The sequence below is a fragment of the Dama dama genome, chromosome 20 (assembly GCF_033118175.1).
Source record: "Dama dama isolate Ldn47 chromosome 20, ASM3311817v1, whole genome shotgun sequence".
NCBI lineage: Eukaryota > Metazoa > Chordata > Mammalia > Artiodactyla > Cervidae > Dama > Dama dama.
Window position 1 is genome coordinate 10,650,978 of NC_083700.1, and position 17,938 is coordinate 10,668,915.

Here is a 17,938-nt window from a genome sequence, read left to right on the forward strand (position 1 = left end):
ATGAAAACCTGTTCAATTTTGTCAAATGTTTTTCTGCATCCATTAATGTGATCATGTGAGTCTTTTTCTTTAGCCTGTTGATATGATGGATTAATTGATTTTCGCATGTTAAACCAGTCTTGCATACCTGGGATAAATCCTATTTTGTTGGAAGTATATAGGTTTTTTTTTCCTCCTTGTAGTTCTAACAGTTTTTGCCTCATTATTTGAGCTCTGTTGTTAGGTGCATACATGTTAAGGATTGTTATGCCTTTGTGGAGACTTCTTTGTCATTATGTAATACTCCTCTATTCCTCATAGCTTTCCTTACTTTGATGGCTTGCCTGTCAGAAATTAATGTAGCCACATCTGCTTTCTTTTGATTAGTATTAATTTGTTTTCTTTTCCCATTCACTTTTAATTTTTTTATGTGTTTATATTTAAAGTGGGTTTCTTGAAGACATATAGTTAAGTCTTGCTTTGGGATGCACTCTGACAATCTCTGCCTCTTAATTGGTTCATTTAGACTATTAACATTCAAAGTGTTTACTGATATTGTTGGGGTAATATCTACCATGTTTGTTACTATTTTCTGTTTGTTAACCTCATTCTTTGTTGCGCTTTTTGTCTTCCACTCTTTTTCTGCCTTTTATGGCTTTGATTGAGCTTTTGTAAGATTTCATTTTTTCTCCTTTCTTAGTATGTCAGTTATACTTCTTTTTTTGACTTCTTTTAGTGATTGCCCTAGATTTTGCAATATACATTTGTAACTAATCCAAGCACAGTTTTAAATAATACTATACTGCTTCATGGGTAGTATGAGTACTTAATAGTAGCAAAATAATCCCAATTCCTCCCTCCTGTGACTTGTGCATCATTGCTGTCGTTCATTTCAGTTATATATAAGCATATATGCACAAGACATATGCAGAAGCATACACAATTTGGTATATTGTTTATATATTGTTGCTATTATTATTTTGAGCAATGTGTTATCTGTTAGATCAATTAAGAATAAAAGGAATAAAAGCTTCTATTTTTACCTTCACTTATCCCATCTCTGATGCTCTTCCTCAGGAGATTTGAGTTTCTGACCTTTATTATTTTCCTTCTCTCTAAAGAAATTCTTGTAACATTCCTTACAAGTCAGAACTATGGCAACAAATTCCCTCCATCTTTGTTTGTCTGAACATATCTTTATTTCTTCTTCACTTTTGAAGAATAATTTCACAGGATACAGAAAATTATAAGTTGGTGGTTATAATTATATAATTATATTTATATAATTATAAGTTTTTTCCTCAACACTTTTAAGTGTTTTATTCCATTCTCAATTGTTGCTTGCAGTTAATTCTTTTTAAGTTAAAGAAATGTGAAGATATATAGAAGACATATATTGTGACACTAGTGACTTTATGCCGAATAAAATAAAAGTTTTTAAATACTAGAAAATATTTCCTCAACTTTTTATGCATTTCACAATTAAAACTACAGTCATGACACACTTTTAAGTTTAATCTTTTTCTCACTGTCGTACATCTAGATAATTAACAAAACAATAAATCAAGGGACTTCCCTCATGGTCTGGTGGTTAAGAATGCACCTTGCAATTCAGGAGATGTGGGCTGGATCTCTGGTCAGAATGCTAAGACCCTGCATGCCACAGAGCGACTAACTCCAAGCAACGCAACTACTGCGAGTCCCTACACCACAAGAAAGACCCCGAATGGCGCAACTAAGACCTGATGCAGCCAAATAAATAAATATTCTAAAAACCCAGTGAATCAAAACTCTGATTTATATAGTTTTCCTCTTTTCATGGTATATATGATGTCATTGAATGCAAAGCTGGGAAAAGCCATGTAGCAGCACCCATGATCGGATATTTTGTTCCCATGACAGAGGTACAATAGATATAATGTTCTCAAGAGCATAGAGAATAGTAAAATGTAAAATAAAGAAGAAGTAATGAGTTTTGAGTTTTCAATTCCCTCAGTTTTGGATGTAATTTATATAAATTGTAATTTATATAAATGTAAATTTATATAATTCCATTTTTAATAATATAATGTTTATCAATAACCAGCTCACAAGATTTCTGAAACTTTAACAACCGGCTTTCCGAGAGTTGATATGTGCTGACTTCAGCACATTGCTGGGTAGTGTGGGCAGGATAGCTGGGTGTCAGGCGTTTATGTATGTGGAGAGGGGAATGATGAGAATAAAGAGCACTTTCACTATGTCACCAGCTCTTATTACCCTTATCCTCTTAGGGAGGCCCATTGGAAAGCGACTTTGACCTGTTATGTGGACTTTAAAAATACCTGTTACAGGGGCTTCCCTGGTGGTCCAGGAAGGACCCACCGTGTGGTGCGGGGAACGAGTATGGGGCGATTTCACACTCCAGGGGGCAACTCAGCCCGTGCCCCACAGTGACCGCACCCACATACCTAGAGCACGCGAGCCGCAGCTGCTGAAGCCGGTGCTGCGCGACCAGAGAGGCCGGCACAGCGAGAAGCCGGAGCACCAAGGTTCAGAAGCCCCTGCTCCCGCAGCCAGAGAAAGCCGGAGCCCAGCAATGAAGACCCAGCACAGCCCAAAAAATATCTGTTGCAATTGCATTTCAAAGTTTCCTTGTGAGCCAATAACAGTGTGTTTCATATTTATTGCTTAACTTATGGAAAAGCACAAGACTTTCTGTCAGTTTTAGTCCCTTCTCCTCAACAAAAAGATTAGTTGCAAAAAAAAAAAAAAGATTAGTTGCAAGATCTAAAATAAGGTAGCCCCTCCAAACACAGCATACGGCTCATTAAATTCTACCACAATGTACCCAGCAGGGAAATTGGGTTTCTGCCAGCTGACCCACCCTTGCCCACCTCCATCTCTCTGTGATTTTGGCACCAGGACCTGACTGCATGGAGAGATGTTCTCTGAAATTATGGAACAAATCAGAAGTAAAATGTCCATCATCCTTGCACAGGGCTCACGCTAATCTCCTCTGTATCATTCCAACTTTATTTACAGGGGAACAGTGGGGAAACAGATGCAGGGAATAGACATATGGACATGAGGAGAGGGGAGGAGAGGATGAGATATATGGAAAGAGAAACATGGAAACTTCTATTACCATATGTAAAATAGATAGCCAACGGGAATTTGCTGTGTGGCTCAGGAAAGTCAGATAGGGTCTCTGTATCAACCTAGAGGGGTGGGGTGGGGAGGGAGACGGGAGGGAGGTTCAAAAGGGAGCGGGTATATGTATACCTATGGCTGATTCATGTTGAGGTTTGACAGAAAACAACACAATTCTGTAAAGCAATTATCTTTCAACAAAAATAAATTAATTTTTTTAAAAAGTCAATCATCCAAGTACAACTTGAACGTACCCATCCAAATTTGGGGTAGCCTGACACAACTACATCTTTTCTTTGCACTCTAATAAGAGTTACCAGACAGAACCACTCAGAGAGGCTTGACATCCCTTTCCCGGAGACAGCTGAGAAAGGGAGGGGGTGGGGGGTGGGGGGGACATCTCTGCCAAGGCTGGGGGTTTGACCGAGGTGATTACACAGATCCCTTCCCGGCTCTTGCAGTGTAAGCACCTGACTCTGACTTCTTGGGAAGAGCAGAGTGACTTCAGGCTTGAGAGAGATGACCAATCCTCGAGGCACAGGCAGAAAAAGCCCCAGTGAGACAGGAAGCCTGCTGGTTTCTGATGCATAAACTAGACAGTAGAGGCAGCACTTGGCTGACGCGGAGCTCTCTCTGCTCCGGCTGGTGTCTGAGAGCAGTGGCCCGGCTCTCACCACACTCCCTTCCTTATCCTCACTGGCTGATGGATCCCAAAGGGCGCCTCTCCTTGAATGTCCTGCTGTTTTTCTCTCTGATTTTTGAGCTGAGCTGCAGAACAGGTAAGTGTTCATCTGTTTGAGGGCTTGGGTCCTAGGATTACCTACCAGGAATCAGCTATAGCCACCTAGACAAAGAGAGAACTCAGCGGCCAGGGGTTGTTATTTGGCTGTGGGTAGGAGGCAGGGGGGTAGGGGGAGGGCTGTGATCTGCTGCCTCTTCCTCAGAGACTGAGTTCCTCCTGCCTCTGTCGAAGAGGAAGGAAGATTTTGAGTTACTGGGCTCCTGGGTCCGAGCCTCAGCCCCGCCAATCCTAGTTTCCAAGGAAACCATGAGTTCCAGTCCAAGACACCGGTCACATTCTAGACCGGCCTCTCTGGCCGAGAGGCTGCAGTCAAAGTCCTGGCTGAGTGGTTGGTTTTGTGTGAGTATCCTTCTGGCAAAGACCCAGGCTAAGGGAATGAGCTGGAGGGAGGGAGCTCTGGGAGAAAATTACTCCTACAACCCTGTCCTGGATGGGGATTTTATCCTTCTGGCAAAGACCCAGGCTAAGGGAATGAGCTGGAGGGAGGGAGCTCTGGGGGAAAATTACTCCTACAACTCTGTCCTGGATGGGATCTTCACACACACAAGCAGACAAACCAAAAACATGGTCCACCTACAAGAAAGGGCTGTAGCGGGAAGACAGGGTCAAAGTGAAAACCCCAGGCAATGGTTGGGAACCGATAGTGGCCAGTGTGGTTGTGCTGCTGGCTACTTTCCTGGAAGTAGCGTTCCAAGGCAGCAAGAGGGGAAGAGGCCAGGATTTTTGGAGCCCGGGGCTGGTTACAGTTAGTGAGAAATGCAAAGCGGGAATGCTCAGAGTCAGGGTAGCTCCAGTGTAGAGCCGAAGTGTTTGGAAACGGACTCTGCTACTATCTGTCTGGTTTGCTGGCATTCTCTGTTTAGTAGTTTTGTGAACTACTCTGTTTAGAGATTTGAGAAAAGGTGTTTGGGAAAGAAAAAGCCAAGCAAGGAGCAAATTTTGGGCTCACTAAGGAGTGGATGAGCATCTCCTTTCTGCTTAAATGCCTTCAGACTTTGTTTAGACTGTGGGAGGCAGCCTAAAGTGGAAGCGGCATTAGGGAAAGAGGGAAAATCCTGAGGCTCTGGATGTTTTGTTCTTGGGGTTTTCAAGACCGCAAATCCATTGTGGACTTCTCCAGGAGAAGCCCAGAGATATGCTGAGGTTATCTGAGGGGCTGCACTTGAGATTGGTCTGGTGACAGATTCCCAGATGAATAGCTCTTCCTTGGCCCTGCATTTCCTCAGAATCAGACAGACTGATGGCTCTTGCTGCCAGGGTCTCAGAGAGCAGTGATTGAACTCAGAGCTCAGAAAGCCATATGGAACTACTTTAAGCCGTAATAAGGAGATGGCTCAGATGATAAAGAACCTGCCTGCAATGCAGGAGACCCAGCTTTGATCCCTGGGTCAGGAAGATCTCCTGGAGAAGAAAATGGTGATACACTCTAGTATTCTTGCCTGGAGAATTCTATGGACAGTGGAGCCTGGCAAGCTACAGTCCACAGGTTCGCAAAGAGTTAGACATGACTGAGTGACTAACACTTCATTTCAGGAAGAGTCAAACCTTCCTGGGGGCACTCCATTCACAACTCCACCATTTTTGGAATACTTTCTGGTGACTATCAGGAGTGATGGGTTTGAACAGTGAGCTGAACTTTTCTATCCCTGTGCTGACTTGCCTTCTGGTCAGCCTGGCATCTCAGGTTCTGCTGACAGCTGCTGCAGGCAAAGTTTTGGAGGTCACTGGTTAGTAAGAAACAGCCCAGCCCTTTAAAGGCGTGTCTATCCAATCAGCAGTGTTCATCTTTCTTACGACTGTCTTCTCTGAAATATGTACAAAAATTTTACTGTTTTTATTTTTAAACATGCACTCTCTTGTGAAACCCCAATAAAATCCAGACAGAAATGCTTTGCAAATGGGACAGGTCAACCATGACAGATTTACCCAACCAAGAAGCCCAATTCTTGTAAAATTAGTACCCAACTCCCTTCCCATCTCTACTCAGCTCACCTTCCAATTCCCAGTCAAAACTGTAAAAATCAAAAAGTTCACATGTCCCCTCCCCCAATGAACTGAATTCTCCATTTCCCCCAGTGATACATTTTTTAATAGGCTTCACTTTTTCAGAGCAGTTTTGGATTCACAGCAAAATGATTGAAAAGTACAGAAATTTCCCAGGGCCCCCACATACACATAGCCTCTTCCATTATCAATATCTCCCACCAGAGTGGTACATCTGTTACAACTGATGAATCTATCCCAGTAGGATTTTTTATTCCTTCATTCAGGTCCTCCCCACTTCCTTCACACACATAAGGGGAGAAGTGAGGGGCAAGTTGGGGGAGGGGTTCTAGACTTTGCCCAATCTTGTGTATTCGCTGTCCCATTCTACCCCAATATTTAGATCTAGGCATTTTTATTTCTCAAAAGTTTTAATACTGTGACATAACGCCACTGACTTCCCTATCTCTGGTGTTAGACTGGAAATCAGAACTTCAGGGCTATTTGGTTTTATCCATAGATTGGCTTTGGACAATCCCATTCAGCAACTATCTGTTAAAGACGCATGGTATGACTGGCACTAGGTGACATGTGGGATAAAATGAACAACCACAGCCTCTGCCCAGAACTTGGCACAGAATCTGGCACATGAGAGCCCTTCTACAAGTGTTTGTTGAATGATTAATAACAGTATGTACAGAATTTTCTTGCTATATATCAAACACTGTTGTAAGTGCTTTATGTGTATTATTCATTTAATTATACCAACTCTATTAGTTGGTATTGCTACATTATGATTTTATAAAAGAAGAAAAAGAGGCATAGAGTAGTTAGTAATCTCTCCTTAATCACACAGCTTGACTCCAGAGGCCTCAAGGAATGAAACTGGATAAGCTTATGTTTTAGGGAGGAGAATCCTAAAATTTGTATCTAGGTCCCATGGTAAAAATTAGATTGTGCTGTCTATAATTGAAGCATATGAGTTGATTTTAATTGAATTGAAATTAAATATAGGAATTCACAAAAGGTGAGAGAAGTTGGCTAAATCAGAGAAGGAAGTAGAAGGCATATGGAAGTATTTGATCTAGGATTTGGAAAGTAGATAGAAACATCTTTCATCATGTGGTTTTTTTTATTTAATTTTTTGTTAACTAGTTTGTTCATGGAGGAGTATCCTACGTAGGTCTATAAAATTTCAACAGTATGAAAGGGTATTGAAGAGAGATTTGTTTCCCTGTTACAGTGGTGAGCAAAACAGATGCAGACCCTACTCTTAGAAGCTTGTAATTGCATAAGGATAAAAGGCATTGAATGAGAGTTAAAAGTGTGATGGGTGATATGAAAGGAGTGACCCAAAGCGCACTGGTAGCACACGGCAGAGAAACCGTATCACAGCCAGGGGCCAGATGTAGAGGCCTGGAGGATGAGAGTTAGCCAGGCAAATATAGGGCAGTGACAGGCTTTCAGGCTGGGGAATGGTAAGCGCAAATATTCTAAGATGGAAAGACCCAGCAACATCAGAGAATGGGACTAGAAGGACACCTGGTAGGACTTCAATTTAAGAAGGAGACTAAGACACATTATCTTTTCTTCGTTAGCCCAGATTTCCCATAAGAATTATGAGGGCTCTGAATCCTCCTTGAAAGAAATGGTGTAGCAAGATGCCCAGTGTCAGGGCTGCCCCCCCCGCCCCCGCCAAAAAGGTTATCATTAGGTAGAGTCCCACCTTATGAAAGGGTTGGCTAAATGCTACTAATTTCAGGAAAATATCCATGGGCTCATGTGAATCACTCTACTTTCTAAGTAGAATTGCCCTGGAAGGAAAGTGAGTTGGTGTTAACAGCTGCAAATGTTTCCTCCAGACTCTTTTAGTAAACAGGGTCTGACTGAATCACAAACCCACTGGAAAACACTCATCAGGCAGTAGGATGTTTCAGGAGCTGGTACTCTACTTGAAGGGTTTTATGAACCACTTTAAAGTCCCCACTTGTTTTTCCACTCTTGCTCAGGTGTCAGTGAGGTCACACACACCCCGCTACAGACCCAGCCACTCACACACTCAGTTGTTACATCATCATTCTTTATGTGGGTTGTGGCATGTGAGGGTCTGTTCTTAATGAAGTTTTGATTCCATTCCCCGTGACCAAGTCTGCTTAAACCACTCATCCTGTCATTCTCATCTGCCCTCTCTTTCTTTCCCTCTTCTTTTCTTTAAAAAGAAATTTTTAAATTTTTTTCTTTTTTTGGCTACTTTGCCCCATCCTCTGTCTCCTCTTCCCCTGACTCCCTTCCATTTCTAAATTCCAGAAACAACCATGGTGAAAACAGTCTGTTGGATTAGGTGGGTGGAAAGGACACACAGGCCACAAGGGAGGGTGGAGGCTTATGGTCTATAAGTGGGTATCATTTGCATTTTTTTCTTCTCCATATCAAAACTGATCTAAAAAAATCAACAGTGTGATGGTAGTTCTCAACCTTGATTTGAAGCTCAGACTCCTTTGAGAAGTGACATTCATGGCTATGCTCCTAGAAAAAAATGTACATATGCTTACCTATATGACTTCTAAATTCAACTTAGGGGGCCTGTATACCATGTGATATTTCTACTTGCATGGATGGTTCTAGTTTTCTGCCATCCCTTTATGGGTAGAAGTTTAGGTTCAGGATTCAAGAAGTACTCTCTTGGGTATTATATGTACCACATTATCTGGACAGCCAGGCATCCATAAGTGCGACTAGAAGGAATTTCAACATGTTCTCTTATATATCTTTGTAAAAATAACAATACCAGCACCAAGAATAGCATTCTTTGTCTAATAAATTAAGCAACTGTTTAATTAGGCACTCTGTTTCAAGAGTTGATTTAATAGCAATATGCAAAAGAACAAATGCTAATTTTCTTTCCACCATTCCTTAATAGTTATGTGCCAGGAATTCCCTAGCAATCCAGCGGTTAAGACTCAGCGTTTTCACTGCTGGGGCTGGGGTTCAATCCCTGGTTGGGGAACTAACATCCCACAAATCACATAGCATAGGAAAAAAACTTACAAGAGCCAACCATTCAAATCCTAATTTTTCTTTTTCCCAACCTTTAAATCTCTAGTCTGATATCAGCAGGGCCCTTTGCAGGATATCAAAGCATTTTGCTATCAAGAACATCTGAATCTGTTTGCCCAAATTTCCAACAACACATCTTAACCACAAGTTAATTGTGCCTTTTCTAGGTATCTGCATTATTTAAGCAGACAGTTTTATTGTACTCTTTTGACTCTCTTATCAACTAGAACAATCTGTGCTCTCTTTGAGTCATGGGCTCCTTCTTTTATGAACATTAGCTTATGATTAAGTTCAGTTATTAAGTTCAGCCACATATGGGTCAAAGCTAAATAAGAGAGATTTTAGTCAGGTAACATGGCTTTCAGCATTCTTAAATTGAACAGATATTTATTTTAAATCTATTGTATGCCAACCACTGCTGTAGGTCCTAGGGAAAAAACAATGAACAACATGAACTTCTTCCTCTTGAGAAGCTGGCATTATAGTAGGGGGGGAGGCAAAAATAAAAATGACCAAATATACAGTATAACATCAGACAGTGGTAAGTGCAGCAAGAAAGGATAGGGTAGGATAGATAGGATCATCAGAGCAGGTTTTTCAGAAAAGATGACTTTTTTGAAATCTTGAATTGAAATTGAAATTGAAATCTTGAATTGAAATCTAAGAGAAAATGAGAGTATGAGCTCTTTAGATACGTAAGAGAAGAGATTTCCAGAAAGAGAGACAACAATAAATGCAAAAGCTATGAGATGAGAATGCTCCGGATGAGTTATGGACCAGCTGGAGCTGGTGTGGCCATAGTGTAGTGAGTGAAGAGTGGACAGGAGATGGAGTCAGAGAGGAACAAGAGACTGGATTATTCAGAATCTTTGAAGCCGTAACAAGGACTACGGGTTTTGTCTCTCTTTGAAGAGAGGCAAAATCTGACATAGTTTTAAAAGATTTCTCTGTCCATTGTATAGATGCAGGAAGATTTGTTGGAAGACAAAAGAAGAGCCAGGTCTGTGATGATGGTGGCAGAAATGAAGAGGGTTGGAAGTTCTCAGATGCCGGATATATTTTGAAGGCAGAGCCAACAGGATTTGCTGATAGATTGAATATGGAATATGAAAGGAAGAAAGGAGGCAAGGGTGATTCCAGTGTTTTGGCCTGGGAATTGTAATGTTGTTTGCAGAAGAGGCTATAGAATCAAGAGTTCATTTGCTAAGTCTAAGATGCCCTTTAGACCTCCAAACACACACTAATAGTAATTGGTGTAGGCAGTTTGGAGTACAGTGAAGGATTTGGATGGGCGATACCTCTCTGGAGGCATTCCAGAAACCTGTCAAACTATGCAACTATTAATAGATAAGTATGGCTGGGAAAGAAAAGAAGTCTGAGTACTGATCCCTGGAATGCTCCAATTTTAGAGGTATTTAAGAGCAGAAGTTTTCAGTCAAGGAGACTGAGAAAGGGCAGCCAATGAAATAGGAAGAAAACCAAGAGAGCATATTGTTCTCTGGGCCAAATGAAGACAGTGTTTCAATGGGGGGATGTGAACTTTCTCAGCACTCTTGGGAAAACAAGATGAAGATGGAGAATTGACTTAGTATCAGGGGATATACAGTGACCTTGACAAGAGTGGTTCCAGTGAGGGGTAAAGGAGAAAGCCTCTCTGAAGTGAGTACAAGGAAAAATAAGTCAGGAGATGAGAACAGAAGGGATAAATACACATTAAAGAACTTTAGGATAAAGGAAAACAGAGAAATGGGGAATTGGCTGGGGATGGACCTGGGATCAGGGTTTTTAAGATAAGGGAAATTACATGTTGGTATGTTGGGTGTTAATAGAAATAACCCACAGTGTACCATAACAATAACAAAATTGATGATGCAAGGTGTGCAGAAGTTGCAGGAGCAAAGCCTTAAAGTGAGTGAGTGCTCCACAACGAGGCTAGCCTTACCCAAGAGCATAAACCATCCATCCAAGTATGTAGGTTGACTTGGTAGTGGGAACAAATGGAAGTTCTCTTTTGTTTCTTTTCCTTTTTCAGTGAAATGAGAGGCAGGTTCATCAACTGAGGTTGTGGGTTTGAGGAGAGAGGAGGTGTTAAAAAGTCAGCAGTAGGATCCCTTACAGTGATTTGAAAGGTTTGGGTTTTTTTTTTTTTTTGGTTCGGCATTTTTGAAAAAGAGAAATAAAATAATTTCTCTCCCTCAACATTATTAAATATCTCAATGGCTTTTTGGAGAGATAAGATTCCGCAGGCTTACCTTCTCCTTGACTCCACATCCCTTAGACTCTTCTCTTTCCTTCTCACTTGAAATGATGCTTCTGTAACCTTGGTCTCTTGGGCTCACAAGCTCAGAATTAGTTTCAGTTACGCTCCTTCCTTCATACTATTTATGAGTAAGTCCCCTATGTATGAACGAGTTAAGTCCCCTATGTGTGATTGAGTTACATTCTGAGAGGGAGCTCGTAAGTCCAATTTGCTCATAAAACCTATTTCTTTGTAGGTCCAACAAAGTTAGCGTAGGTACTCAACTAACATGATCGGCTATATAGTACTGGACTGTACTGGGTTGATGATATTTTTCACACAAATAATGCTTTAAAAACAAACACATAAAAAGCATTTTGAGAAGATCATGTACACACTGCTATATTTAACATGGATAACCAACAAAGTACCTATTGTGTAGCACAGGGAACTCTGCTCAGTGTTATGTGCCAGCCTGGATGGGAGGGGGTTTGAGGGAGAATGGATACATGTATACAGGTGGCTGAGTCCCTTCACTGCTCACCTGAAACTATCACAGCATTGTTAACTGGCTATACCCCAATACAAAAGTTTTTGGTGTTAAAAATAAAAAGAAAATTAAAAGAAAACATGTTTAATCTTACAGTATAGTACCTTGGAAAGTACAATAGCACAACACAGTAAACAGTTGGCATATAAGGGCACGTTCACATCTTTGAAAGTTTGCAACTTGAGTGCTCATATGTAGGGGACTTACAGTATCCAGTGGTGGTGAGAAGTCTGGCTGAGGAATTAATCTAGTTACTAGTTATATGACTTTAGGCATGTCATTTAACTTCTCTATGCCTTAGGTGCCTTAACTGTAAATCTGAGTTGATAGAATTCCCTCCTAGATCATAGAGACCAAGTATTCTAGTTAGCCTATACAGTTCTATTACAAGACTTCCATTGGGATTTTTTTAATATTGAGAATGTAGTGAGATCCTCATGACAGTCCTTATAAACAACTAAGGATCTGGCAACCCCAGGGATTGGCCAAGAGGAAGAGAGAGATCCTTCAGTCTGTTTTTGAGACATAAGTCTCAAAGGCTTCTATGATAAGATACTTCCCTCTCCTTCTTTCCACAGGTGAGGGCTTGACCAGTTCCACAAAGACGATTCTCGGGCAGCTGGGAAGCAGCGTGCTGTTGCCCCTGGCATCTAAGGAGATAAGCAGGAGCATGAATAAGAGTATCCACATCCTTGTCACAATGGCAGAATCACCCAAAGACACGGTCAAGAAGAAAATAGTGTCCCTAGATCTGCGGAAAGGTGACTCTCCACGTCCTCTGGAGGATGGCTATGAGTTTCATCTGGAAAACCTGAGCCTGAGGATCCTGAAGAGCAAAAAGGAGGATGAAGGCTGGTACTTTATGAGCCTGGAGGAAAATGTTTCAGTCCAGCAGTTTAGCCTGCAGCTGAAGCTCTATGGTAATGATGGTGGCTTCCGCGGCCCACAAGGAACGACATAGTGCCTTGCCTAAGAATTCAAGCTTCTCTCAGAAGCAAAGGGTATACAGAATTGGAAGCAACTTGAAAGACACCTCAGTCTAGGGTTAAACGGTGTTTCAGGCAAAAGTTTTAGAGGTTCACAAATCTTTTGGGGGGGTCCAAATTGCACATTAGAAATAGCTGATTAGCACTAGTTACCTTTACCCCCATTTTCTAAAGGAAAGGAGCCCAGCTGCCTGTATGCTAGAGGGCCTGGAGCCCCAAGAGTCTCAATCTTACAAATAAGATTTTGTTTGAAAAAAGTGGGTTTTTCTTCTGATTTTTAAAAGTTTGAATACCACTGATCAAGCAAAATCTCTCTTTCATAGGCAAGGACACTGAAATCAAGAGATAAGTGGTTTGCATGTGCCTACTCACATCTGCGTAGGTGGTTCACTACACTAGGGGTCCTGGGAGAAGGAGAGCTGAAACTCAGCCCACACACCACTCACCAAGCCCTGCACCCTGGCAGAGGATTGCATCTACCTGGTGGAAGAGGCATAGTTTTCTCACTTAAACAAAGGCCCTGGTTACAAAAAAATCGCCTAGTTGCAGAACTTAAACTAAAACCTAGGTCCGTCTGAATCCAAGGCCAGTGTTTTTTGTTTGTTTTGTTTTTGGTTTTGAGCCTCTTTAGCTGCCAGCCCCTCTTGAATGCATCCAGGATTTATCTCTTCAGTCCCAAAGCTCCTTTGAATTCCCAGGGATCCTGGCAGCCATGTCTGGTGTCCTGCTTCTTCACAGTGATTTTTTTACCTCTGAAGATGGGTCAGGAAGCCCCATACACACATTTCTTTAAAATCCTCAGGTACCACAAGACAGCAATTCCCTCCCCGGCCTTCCCTTGGTATCTTCCCTTCCAATGTCTGCAGAATTCCCACAGCCCTTCACCAACTAACAGGGCTCTCTGATCATTCCAGTAGTGTCCCCAGGGCAAGGCTGCTGTAAGCACAAAGGTTACACATAGGTTTTCTAGAACAGTTCACCGTCTTTGTCACATCTTATCATATTTTATGATCAAATTCTCACCTTAGAAAATATGTTCTCTGCAACCATGGTTTTGTCTCAAGTCAAAGAAAGAGGCTGGATTTTGGAATACTTTCAGATCTCAGCTTGGCTGTTAAAAGTTGAGTGGCATTATGTAAGACACGCTACCTCTCTGGGACTCAGCTTCCTCATCTATAAAATGAGAATAATTAGAACTAGGATAATAATTATTGAGAAAGTTGTTGAAAAGATTAAAGAACATGATGAGTGTGAAATTCTAGTATTCTGCCTGTCCTATAGCAGTTACTAAATAAATAGGACTTTCCCTTTTACCTTGCCAATTTTACATCATTAGAGTGAAAAAGTTTGGTGAGGCCTGTGGCTATCCCAAGTTCAGGCATCCTAAAGCACTTGCCATACACACACACTCACACACACAGAGTACAGGTGAAATCCCACCACTGAAAAGTCATTCTTTTAGATATAGAAGGTAATACTTTAATCAAGGACATTAAAACCCACGGAGAAATTAGCTGAGAGCAAACTCCCCAGATGGAATACAGGAGAGCAACCTAAGTTAGAAACAAGAGGAATGCAAGGGGAGCCCTAACAGTCTTGGTGGGAGGGAACTAAAAGACAATATTTCTCTTCTCTGTTTTATCCCTGGTCCTGGAAAGGAGTATAGAGGGGTAATAGGGGGAGGGAAGTTGCGAAGTAGTAGGTTCCTACTAGAAATATATTACACCACAGATCCATAGGGAGGAAACAATGCTGTTAGTTTGCATTATTTCTAACAAAAAGGTTAAATCACCATTCCAGAGGATTCATTTCAGTGATGGCTCCCTTCCTCCCCCTCTTGACAGAGCAGGTCTCCATTCCTCAAATTAAGGTGTTAAACTCCACCCAGGAAGACGGGAACTGCAGTCTCAAGCTGGCCTGTATGGTGGAGAAAGGGGACCATGTGACTTACAACTGGAGTGAGGAAGCAGGCACCCCCCTGCTGAGTCCCACCAACAGCTCCCACCTCCTGTATCTCACTCTTGGCCCTCAGCATGCCAACAATGTCTACATCTGCACTGTGAGCAACCCCATCAGCAACAGCTCTCAGACCTTCATCCCTTGGTCCAGTTGCAGCTCCAGTTCCCCAGGTAAGTGTCTGAGAGGCAGCTTTTATGCCACATTAATGATATGGACGCAGTCCCCACCTGGACCAATACTCTGCTTCCATAGCCATGGCCTTCACCTTGGGAACAACACTTTGTATTTTCTCTATGGTTTGTAAAAAGCCACCCATGTGCATTCAGTGAGTGGCTACTCTTCATAATGAGCAAGGTGTTGTTATGCTCCATTCATAGTTGAGAAAACTGGTGAGAAATGATGGAACTAGACCCAGAGTGCTGGGTGAACCCTCCCCTCCCCTCCTGCCTTGGCGCCAACCTACAAGGCTGGCGGGGTAAGGGAGTTAGGCGGCAGGTCCTGACTTCCAAGTTCATGTTCCACTAACAGTGGGGCAGTTCTACACCATCAATAAGTATTTATCAGCCACGTGTGCTGTAGGAAATTGGGAACCGATATGACATACAACCTCTGCTGTCCAGATAATACATGAAACATGTGCTCAGTAATGAGAATCAAGATGTAACAAAGGGAAATATTTTATGAAATGGACTGTGACTCCCACAGCAGGTCAGAGGGCCAGGGGAGTCAGGTCTCTGACTAAGACCTAGACTGTGAAGCTTGGGAAGGTGGTAAGTCATATAGCATTTATTGTTGACAAAGCATTTCAACTGTATGATCTCTTTTGTTCCTCACAATGGCCTTATCGGATAAGTGTTGTCATCATCCTCATTTTATTACAAATTAGGAACTTGAAGCTCACAGCCTGTAAGAACCCTTCTCAACTTTTTTCAGGTTATAAATGGTTCAGTTCAGTTCAGTCGCTCAGTCGTGTCTGACTCTTTGCGACCCCATGAATGGCAGCATGCCAGGCCTCCCTGTCCATCACAAACCCCCGGAGTCTACTCAAACTCATGCCCATCGAGTTGGTGATGCCATCCAGCCATCTCATCCTCTGTCGTCCCCTTCTCCTCATGACCCCAATACCTCCCAGTATCAGGGTCTTTTCCAATGAGTCAACTCTTCACATGAGGTGGCCAAAGTATTGGAGTTTCAGCTTCAGCATCAGTCCTTCCAATGAACACCCAGGACTTATCTCCTTCAGGGTGGACTGTTGGATCTCCTTGCAGTCCAAGGGACTCTCAAGAGTCTTCTCCAACACCATAGTTCAAAAGCATCAATTTTTCGGCACTCAGCTTTCTTCACAGTCCAACTCTCACATCCATACATGACCACTGGAAAAACCATAGCCTTGACCAGACGGACCTTTGTTGGTAAAGTAATGTCTCTGCTTTTTAATATGCTGTCTAGGTTGGTCATAACTTTCCTTCCAAGGAGTAAGCATCTTTTAATTTCATGGCTGCAGTCACCATCTGCAGTGATTTTGGAGCCCCCCAAAATAAGTCTGACACTGTTTCCACTGTCTCCCCATCTATTTCCCATGAGGTGATGGAACCAGATGCCATGATCTTAGTTTTCTGAATGTTAAGCTTTAAGCCAACTTTTTCACTCTCCTCTTTCACTTTCATCAAGAGGCTTTTTAGTTTCAGAACCTAAACCTAGATCTTCTGACTAATCTTTCCCTGGAAAGATAAAGTGTCATTATTCTGTTATCAAAAGGAAGGGAGGGCTGATTAAGTAAGCCCATCTCTCCACTTGAGACTGGAAACAGAGCCTGGAATCAGACCACTGAGCCTTTTCACTAAGATCTTGTGTCCATGCCTCAGGTAGGTTCAGGGACAGAAGAACCAGTGTGTTGGACCTGCCATTCATTACCTGTGTCCTGACATTCTTCCTTCTGCACCCACTGAGGGTAAACAGGAATCATTCTAAGGAGACTCTTGCCCACAGTAGACTTGATGTATATTTGGAAGGCTTTTCTAGATAACCAAGGATCTAGGGACAGGGGAATCCAGCCAGGTCATGCCCTTCAGCATAGCATGTCCAGTCAGCAACTTCCCTGAGGTATTTCAGATGGACTGCTGGGGAAATCCACCTGCCTTCTGCATCTAAGAGCTCCTTGGTGAGACTCACTCACTGCAAGTTGCCTCCCCCAGCCACTCACGGCAGAGTCGGCCACCTGTCCACTCACATGAGGTGTCTGGCTGCTTGCCTACCTTGCACATGAACCACATTCAGAGTTTCTCCCCCAGCTATTCAGAACATGCTGTTGGGATCAAGAAAGCAGTCTTTCATGAGTGTAGAGTTTACAGAATGTAAATTCTAGGGGAATCACAGACCCTTCATCCCTGCCTGACCCTGATCTCGGGTACCTGCACCCTGCAACTCCACTCAGAGTCCCCACAGACATTGTGCCCATGCTGAGGGGAATACCAAAGTGCACCATCACAGAGCTACCACCCCGATTCCAACTACTGTCCTCTTTTGCCTGGTTTTCTACAATAGCCTTCTTCCTGGTCTCCCCACTGCCACTCTTGGCCCCCTGCAGTCGATTCTCTACAAGCAGTCAGAACTAACCTTTGAAAACAATACCATGGGGAACATCGTTTTCTGTTTGGATTACTATTGGATCTCAAGTGTCACAGACCAAGCCTGATATATAGCAGAGATCAAACCCTGAGCCTTTGGAGTGGGAGCAACTCCAAGACCCTAGACCAGAGAGCTAACCCTAGGGAGTATCAAATAGTGAGAACTCACAAAAGGAAACCACTTGAATACAAGATCCGGCATCACCCAACCAGCAGTAGCACCCTGTGCAGGTGCTACTAACAACATCTAAACAACAAACAAAACAAAAATACAAACCCAGTCATCAGCAAACAAGATTACTGCCTCACTCAGCCTTGCCCATCAGAGGAAAAACAAACAAACAAACAAAAACTCAGCACAAATCTCATCCTATATGAAGCTTACACAAACCACTGGGCCAAGCTTAGGGAAAGGGAAGTCACTCAGTCGTGTCCGACTCTTTGCGAACCCATGGACTGTAGCCTACCAAGCTCCTCCATCCATGGGATTTTCCAGGCAAGAGTACTGGAGTGGGTTGCCATTTCCTTCTCCAGAGGATCTTCCCAACCCAGGGATCGAACCCAGGTCTCCCCCATTGTAGGCAGACGCTTTTACCATCTGAACCACCAGGGAAGACCAAACTC

The 17,938-nt window shown here is 42.6% G+C and overlaps 1 protein-coding gene and 1 non-coding gene across 3 annotated transcripts in view; one reads left to right on the forward strand and one right to left on the reverse strand.

The window, feature by feature from the left end:
- Positions 1-2,911: 2,911 nt before the first annotated feature.
- On the reverse strand, positions 2,912-3,013 carry LOC133041812 (U6 spliceosomal RNA). Its single transcript, XR_009689379.1, has one exon. It is a non-coding gene; the product is annotated as a U6 spliceosomal RNA (small nuclear RNA).
- Positions 3,014-3,543: 530 nt separating this feature from the next.
- SLAMF1 (signaling lymphocytic activation molecule family member 1) overlaps positions 3,544-17,938 on the forward strand; it is a 40,525-nt gene continuing 26,130 nt past the window's right edge. The window contains exons 1-3 of one of the 2 annotated variants that reach the window (XR_009688993.1): positions 3,544-3,890; positions 12,321-12,662; positions 14,573-14,857. Coding sequence is in view for 1 of the 2 variants with exons in the window: in XM_061120368.1 (XP_060976351.1) it covers positions 3,695-3,890; positions 12,321-12,662; positions 14,573-14,857 (823 nt within the window). In the remaining variant the exon portion in view is untranslated. The remainder of the gene's footprint in view (positions 3,891-12,320; positions 12,663-14,572; positions 14,858-17,938) is intronic. The other variant, XM_061120368.1, reaches the window with a different exon arrangement.